Raw genomic sequence first — 8,667 nt, 5'->3', positions numbered from 1 at the left:
ACTTCGCTTTTTTAAAAAAGCGAAGTAGTATGTAATTTTTTTGAAGCGCTAAATTTAAAAGCGAAGTAAAAGAGTTTAAAAAGGCTTTTACTTCATTTTTTTTGTATGCTCAGTATAAAAACCGAAGTAAAAGCCTATATTTCTAGTAGTGTTTGGATTTTGCAGGTAGCTGGGGAGAACACTTGTCATTGGTGGAATTCACTTATAATAATAGCTACCAAGCCAATATAGGCATGGCTCCTAATGAGGCCTTATATGGGAGACCATGCAGATCACCATTGTGTTGGGCAGAACCAGATGAGCATGTCACAATTGTACCTCAAATTATCGCTAGTACCACTGAGAAGATCAAAGACATCCAAGTGAGACTTAAGGTTGTTCAAAGTCATCAGAAGAGTTATGCTGATCTCCACCAACAAGAATTTGAGTTTGAGGTTGGTGACTATGTCTTCTTGAAAGTTACTCCTATGTGTGGTATGATAAGACTTGGAGTGAAGGGTAAGCTAGCCCCGAGGTATATTGAACCTTTCGAGGTTATCGAGAGGGTTGGGGAGGTCTCTTATCGATTGAACTTACCAGCGCAGTTGGGGCATGTTCACAATGTGTTCCATGTATCGATGCAGAGGAAGTATACTCCAGACCCATCACACATCATTGATTTAGAGGCTATCTCTCTTCAAGAGAACGTGACATATGAAGAACAACCTATCAGAATCCTGGTGAGAGAGTTAAAGGTGCTAAGGAATAGAGAAATTTCAGTATTCAAGGTCTTATAGCGGAACTATAGAGAAGACAAGGCTACTTGGGAGTTAGAGTCAGAGAGGTATGAGAAGTATCCTCATTTGTTTAATTTTCAGCTTGAGGTTGTACTTTGAAAATTTCGGGACGAAATTTTTTTAAGGTAGGAAGAATATAAAGACTCGGATAAAATAAAAAGAAAAAACAAATTTAATTTAAATAATATTTTTTAATGGGTGGGACCCACTTTAAGTCAAAAGAGTCAAATGGCCCTTCTCTTTTTTTTTCTTTCTCTTTCCCCGAATGCTCTCTCTCTCTCTATCTCTCTTCCCTCTCTCTTTCTATTCTCCTCTTTCTCTCTTCTCTCAACAGCAACACACCACCACCACAAAGACCCAACCTCCGGAAACCACAATTTTTGACACGCGGCGGCTCATTGGATTTGCCTTGCTCTATCGACCTCAACCACCAAGCGGTGCTGCCCAACTCATCGTCAATTGTTCGGAATAGTCCGTCAAAGTTTTGGTCCGTCAACTTTGACTGTGTTTTCCGGCCAACTCCGACCACCCCTCGAAGAGTGGGTGGTACCTTTAGAACCAGCTTGGAAAGAGGAACAAAACCCACTAAATCATTCCATTCAACTTGTTTTTTTTCTCCAGCGAGATTTTGGGTATCTCCGCCCCTTTGGAAGAGTTTTCTGGTGACACCGGCGGGTGTTTGGGCTAATGAGTTGCATATTTTTGATGTACTCATTGAGGGGATCATTTTGATATATGCCATGGATATATTCGTCGACGTTTCCGGTACACCGCTCACTGCCGCCACCAACCGCTACTGTGCACCGCTTGGGTGAGGTTTCAGAACTTGAAATTTTAAATATGGTCATATTATCTGTCGTTGGACATGATTTTAAATAGGGAATGAAATGATGGTAATCATTTGCTCATTTGGTGCACGTAGGAAAAGCGTGATATTAAAATTGGACTAAATCACTCTAGGATCATCGTTAAGCTTAGGAGCGTCGCTTTGGGCTCGGATTGAAAATTCTAAGGAGGTAGGGACTCAACTTGACTATTGAACTTATTTTACTTGTATTTAATTGCATTAAATATATTCTAATTTTTATATTTATAAAATGTTTGAAAAATTGAAAGCTTAATCTGCATGTTTTCTGATCTGTTCTGAGGGAACTGAGTGCCAAATATAGTTTTGTTCACTAATTTATGCAGGTTATGATTTTTGGGTTTTATTCAAATGCAGCTGTTATGTTGCCCAATTTTCTAAAATATAAAGGGAATATGTTTATTTCTTTTCATTTTTACCTGCATTTGGTTATACCGATATATAAGAGCCATAGTGATCATGATTTGTGCATATTGTTGTTTCACGACCTAGTCCCTGTGCCATCATAGGTTGATCAGGTGTCCACTCACCTATAGGTGTAAAGACCTAGCATCTATATACAGGAAATGTTCTGAGCCTCCCCCTTGTGGTGGTTATTAGGTCCGGCTACCTGATTTAGGATGTCGATTTTTCTATGGTGGGTAACGGGAACTAGGGATCAGGTGGACGGTGTGATGTGCACTTGTAGCTATGCTCTTATGATTATTTGAAGTTTATCTCTATTTTGGTTTATACATGACGATATATCTTTTGTTTTCAAAGCTAACCATGTAAAGGTTTTTATCAAACTTTTTGGGTCCTATGATATTAGTTGCTTTCCTACTGGGCTTTATAAGCTCACCCCTATATATCTCCTATTCCAGGAGCCTAGTGACGTGATTGTGGATAAGGTGAATTAATGATGGAGCCAATGTGTTTAGCCTAGTTCTATTTAGTTCCATTGTCTTATCTTTTGAACATTTCATATGTATTTGATTTGGAACCCAATGATCGGTATATCTGATTTAACTATGTAATAGTTAGGAATGAGGAATGGTGGATGCTAAGTATTATTTTGGGTGATGATGACTTATTAAATTTAACTGTTTGGTCACTACATAACAATAGGGATATTATTGTTCTATATATATTGATAAATGATCATGTTTTTATTACTAATATTTTTATATATAATTATAGGAGTTATTCTATTATTTTAACTTGTAATTATAGTACTATTTAATATAAACTAAATAATCATTTATAAAGAATATTTTCTTACAAGGATCAAAGTTTGACCTTTAACCACCCAAAATATGAATATTACAAATCTGCCACGGCCTAGTACTCGGATAGTTAGAATACTAAACTGGCCTTAATACATTTTCTTTCATTCCTGATACACAACAATTCACTTAATTACTTCAGAATAAACAAATTCTTACAAATACTAGCTAAATTCATAAATACGTCCTAACTTCTTTGGTATACATGCATACTCTTACTTTTAATAATAATAAAAAAAATCAAAAGGTTGCACCAAACCTTATTCAAGAACTCTCCAAAATTCATAATATGCGACAAATGGTTCATAGGTGGCCCCACCTCTTGTGGGATGATAGCCCAATATAAGTAGTTAATAATAATAATAATAATGTAATAGGGAATTTAACATCCATTGGATTAAAGCTTTTTTTTAATCCAATGGCTACCATTTCTACAAACAAAATGAGGAGTAACTGGCTGGTATTTTATTGCTTTTGTGCCATTATATATTGAAATAATATGGAAACCTTACTGCAAAAAAAAAAAATAATAATAAAATATGGAAACGTTGGTAAAAGTATATGTTCAGCATTTTTGCTTTTATATATGCTTTACCAGTTCATTGTTCTTCTTTTATCTGGGTTTTTTATTTATTTATATAATTTCATATCGAATTCCTCACATTGTCTGGGTTGATCTTTGCCCATTTTCTAAATATGCTAATGATTTTGTATTAAGTTAATTGAAAATGTTTTAGGATAATCTGAGCGCACAAAAAAGTATGGAAACTCCCATATCAGTATTCATTTGGGTTTTGTTTCCTTTCATTTTCTACCATTTTTTTTTCAAATAAAAAAAGTTGGGAAAAATTATGAATTGCAGCTGCTATGAACTTCGGCAACAAAAGAAAAAGGGCTCTGATCAGGCTAACCATGCACATTGATGTAGATGGTATGGACTTAAAGTTATCCAATCCATAAATCATAATCGCTTACCAGTTTTCAGTTTGTCTTATATGAGGATGTCACAGCTCATTTCATGGTCCCATGTACATGCCTTGCTGTAACTTTTGTGCAGTACATATATTCCCATCTATATAGCCCCATCACTCATTGAGTTTAACAAATCATAATAACAAAAGAGAGAAGAGAATTAATGGATAGGAAAATGAAGAAAGGAGAGCTAGTTTTCATTCCTTTTCCAGATATAGGCCACATCGTCCCATTATTGGAGATGGCAAAGATTCTTGTTGCTCGAGATCAGCGTCTCTCCATCTCAATCCTCATCATGAAATTCCCAGGATCCGAGCCCACCAGCCAATCCTACGTGCAATCTCTCATAGCCTCCATCTCCGTCGAACGCATCAAGTTCATCAAACTATCGGAAGCTCAGAACGTTGACCGCACCAGTTCTGATCCCATACAGTTGATCACTTCATTCTTTGAAAATATCAAACCCCACGTTCGAAACGCCGTCAAGATCCTCACTGAGTCTTTCCCGGGCCAACCCGACTCGCCAACGCTGGCCGGTATCGTCGTCGACATGTTCTGCACCACATTGGTTGACGTTATCTGCGAGTTTGGGATCCCAACCTACATGTTTTTCACGTGTGGGGCCGGCTATCTCCGACTCGTTTCTCATCTCGAAAACCTAAGTACCGACCAAAACAAAGATATTACCGAATATAAAGATGAGCCTGATGCAGAGCTTGTCGTTAAGGGTTTCCTAAACACGGTTCCGGTCAAGGTCTTCCCCGATGTGTTACTGGACAAGGTGTTGTGCCCCTTCGCTTTCAGTCAACACAGAAATGCGACAAAACTCAACGGTATTTTGGTAAATACGTTTATGGAGTTAGAGTACACCATCATTGATTCCTTAACTAAAGATAACTCGATCCCACCAATCTACCCAGTGGGACCCATAATAAGCCCTAACCCTAGCCAAGGCCAGAAAGAAACCGAAATCGTGACGTGGTTAGATATGCAACCTCCATCGTCAGTAGTGTTCCTGTGCTTCGGGAGCAGGGGAAACTTCAATGGGGAGCAAGTGAAAGAGATAGCCATGGGATTAGAGCTATGTGGGGTTCGGTTTCTGTGGTCCTTAAGGAAGCAAGGTGGTCAGTCAACTGAGCCAGAAGAGTACACGGATTTCAATGAAGCTCTTCCGGAGGGGTTTCTTGATCGAACGGCTGAGATTGGAAAGGTCATAGGGTGGGCTCCACAGATGACTGTGCTGGCTCACTCCTCAGTTGGAGGGTTCGTCTCCCATTGTGGTTGGAACTCAATCCTAGAGAGCTTGTGGTATGGGGTACCAATGGCGACGTGGCCTGTGTATGCCGAGCAACAACTCAACGCTTTCGAGCTAGTGAAGGAATTCAGATTAGCGGTGGAGATTAAATTGGACTACCGGAGTGGTTTGAACGTTTCTGGTGATGTTGTGATGGTGAAAGCTGAAGAAATTGAGGTTGGGATTCGAAAGGTGATGGAGTCTGACAATGATATTAGGAAGAGAGTGAAGGAAATGAGTGAGAAGGGTCGGAAAACCTTAATGGAAGGTGGGTCCTCATACTCTTCGTTGTCTCGTTTTATAGACGATGTGATTCTTAATATATCTTAAATTATTTATTTTTGTACTGTAGCTATTGAATAATAAAACACGACTTTGTATCTTTAATCAAAGTTTTATTTGTAGAAACAATTTATAGTGCAAGTTCTTTTCAATGTATGAGTTTTTGAAGAAAAAATTTTGATACTGTTTTAACATATAAAAAACTTGGCAAATTATTTAGATTTGTAATAATATTTTACTTGTTATGCAATTTTTTTAAAAGAAATATATGTGATGTGATTGATATTGGTTATATCAACATAATAAATATCAAAAAGAATACTCACTTATATCATCTCCATTCCAGCTGCACCGACAATTGTGTAGTCCCATCATCATAATAAATGATCAAAGTATATCATCTTCATCATCTCCGGCCAGTTGATACTATATATAAATATAGGAAAATTCTTTAGTCCCTCACGGGACTTAGTCCAACAAGTGGGACCCAAAATTTTTTGTCAAGTGTCATGCTATGAACAATTTTGATGTTTTTCTTTTTTAAACTTTATACCTGTTGAATCAGTTATGTAAACCGAATGTGAAAATTGTGCTGGTCTGACTGTGAAAAGTAAGGGATATAACTGTAAATGTCAGTCCCAAAAAATAATGAGTTGGGGTTGTATGGTCATTTTAGTATGAAGTTGAAACTTATTTACAATATTAGCTACGTAAATTTTTATCTGCAGCTATGTAATTAAAATGATATATTACGTAACATGAAATGAGTAAAATGTAACAAAAAATGAGTCATATGCCACGTTCGTGAAAGAGGAAGCTATCACAATGGCCGGACCGGCTGCAATTAAGGCTCCAACAACATTCCCACCAACCACCTGACCTTGTCCACCGGCCAAAAATACAGTGAGGCTGGTGGCGCCCGGTGGCGCAGGCGAGGGCAAGAACGATCCTGAAAGGGAAATTATCTCGAACCTTCCGTGGAGGGTCACCACGACTCCAGCTGCGGCGAGCTGCCGAAACGTGATGTTGGTGACGGTGCCGCTTCCGCTGAGGAGACAAATCCCACGCTGCCGCTTCCAGGCATAGGTGGCGACAAAGTCAAAGACGTTGCAGCAGCTTCCGACCTCCAAGATGTGGGCCTGGAGAGTGTTTGCGCTCTCTCGTGTGATGATCATCGATGACTTTGGCTTGTTCATCGAGCTAGGTGGTCGGCCTCTGGGGCAGCGTGAGGTCATATCATCGGAGTTTTGATGATGACCCGAGATGAGATCAAAGCCCCCACTTGAGTGGGGTTCAAAGTTGTTGTTGTCGTCGTCATCGTCATTGTCATCGACGTTGAGTGACTGTTGTGGTTGACATGAAATGGAAAACTAATACAAGGATATCAATTTTGAAAATACAATTCGAAAAAAGGGAAAAAAAAAAAAGCACGTATCTTAACCATCATTTTCTAAACAAATGGCTTCATGATAAAGCTTTGTAATGCATCAGTTATTATTTATATATATATAAAAATATATATATATAGGGACCATACAAGCTACAGCCGGAGTCAGTAACGTGGGTTACGAGCTCAGGTGCATGTTGTTTCCAACATCATTGGCAGGTCCTGCCAAAAGTTGGTTCGAAAAGTACAAGAGACACTCGATAACCTCATGGGAGCAGTTGTCCAAAGACTTTAAGAAGCAGTTCAGAGCAATGGTAGGGGTCAGACCAGAAGCGTCCACCTTAACTAACGTCCGGCAGCAACCGGGTGAAACATTGAAGAGTTACTTGACAAGATTTAATCTGGAAGTAGCCCGAGCTCAGGATGTGGATGACAGTGGACACCTCATGGCTATCCGAGCTGGCGTATTACCGGGAAGTGCCCTTTGGGAAGATATGCAAGGGAAACCGGTAAGATCGATAACCGAGTTTAACAGACGAGCGCAAAGGTTTGTCAATGAAGAGGAAGCGAGGTCGACGCTCAAAGCGACCTCCCAGTCCGAAAATAAAACGATAAACATCAACTCTGCCTTAACATCGGCGGACCCAGCGGCATCAAAGCCTGCCTCGGAGAACCCATCCAAGAGGAAAAAGAACGAAGGAAGTAATCCCGAAGCTGAGGGAGGAAAGAAAAAGAAAGGAGAGAGGTATTTCTCCGTGTATAAAGTGCACACCGAGCTCAACGAGTCTCGGGAAAACATATACCTGGCTAATGAAAACCAGGTCCCCTTCAGGCGTCCGGACCCAATGAGAAATCAAAAATCCAAGAGGGATTCCAGTAAGTATTGCCGGCTCCACAGAGAGACCGAGCACACAACTGACGAATGTCGAAAACTAAATGATGAGATCGAAGGGTTGATCTCGAGAGGTTACTTCTGGCAGTATGTCAAAAACCAAAATACTGGTCAGACGGCCGCAAACCAGAGAGTAGCCGCGCCTCTGACGACACAAAATAATAACTCTCGATCTCGGGAAGAGGATAACCCCCCCCCCCCCCCCCCGATAGATGGAGAGGACGTAATAACCATCTCGGGAGGGCCTCATCTCGCAGGAGGAGGTTGACAGGTTAAAGGCAAACCATTTCATTAGGGACACCTTTTACCCTGAATGGGTAGCCAATCCGGTGTTGGTCCCAAAGCCCAATGGGACGTGGAGAACCTGTATTGACTACTCAGATCTCAACAAAGCTTGCCCAAAAGATTGTTTTCCGTTACTAAGGATTGACCAGCTCGTGGATGCCACAGCGGGGCATGGCCTGATGTTGTTCATGGATGTCGATTCTGTATATAACCAGATTCCCATGCACGCCCCAGACCAAGAACATATGAGCTTCATCACGGATAAAGGGCTATATTGTTATAATGTCATGCCATTCGGGCTCAAGAATGCTGGAGCCACATACCAGCGGCTCGTAAACATGATGTTCTCGAAACAAATCGGGAACAACATGGAGGTTTATGTTGATGACATGCTTGTCAAGTCTCAACTTAACAAGAACCATGTTGATGACCTCGAAGAATGCTTCGGCGTGCTCAAGAAGTATAACATGAAGCTAAATCCTCAGAAGTGCACTTTTGGGGTATCTTCGGGAAAGTTTCTGGGCTTTATTGTAAACTCTCGTGGAATCGAGGCTAACCCTGACAAGATCAAGGCCATAATTGATATGCCCTCACCTCGAAGGCATAAGGATGTCCAAAGTCTGACTGGCAGGATGGCGGCCCTAAGCAG

At 40.3% G+C, this 8,667-nt stretch overlaps 2 protein-coding genes across 2 annotated transcripts; one reads left to right on the top strand and one right to left on the bottom strand.

Moving 5' to 3' along the window:
- Nucleotides 1-3,889: 3,889 nt before the first annotated feature.
- LOC133781653 (putative UDP-glucose flavonoid 3-O-glucosyltransferase 3) lies at nt 3,890-5,583 on the top strand. The gene has a single exon (XM_062220708.1). The coding sequence runs from the start codon at nt 4,042-4,044 to the stop codon at nt 5,500-5,502; it is 1,461 nt and encodes a 486-aa protein (XP_062076692.1). The 5' UTR covers nt 3,890-4,041; the 3' UTR covers nt 5,503-5,583.
- Nucleotides 5,584-6,203: 620 nt separating this feature from the next.
- LOC133784694 (AT-hook motif nuclear-localized protein 23-like) lies at nt 6,204-6,901 on the bottom strand. The gene is made up of 2 exons (XM_062223981.1): nt 6,896-6,901; nt 6,204-6,797 (listed from the first exon to the last, which is right to left on the bottom strand). The coding sequence occupies exons 1-2, from the start codon at nt 6,899-6,901 to the stop codon at nt 6,204-6,206; spliced, it is 600 nt and encodes a 199-aa protein (XP_062079965.1).
- Nucleotides 6,902-8,667: the final 1,766 nt, after the last annotated feature.

Source organism: Humulus lupulus, chromosome 6, assembly GCF_963169125.1.
Source record: "Humulus lupulus chromosome 6, drHumLupu1.1, whole genome shotgun sequence".
Classification (NCBI taxonomy): domain Eukaryota; kingdom Viridiplantae; phylum Streptophyta; class Magnoliopsida; order Rosales; family Cannabaceae; genus Humulus; species Humulus lupulus.
The sequence above is the reverse complement of the archived record's forward strand: the minus strand, read 5'-3'. Positions and strand labels throughout refer to the sequence as shown.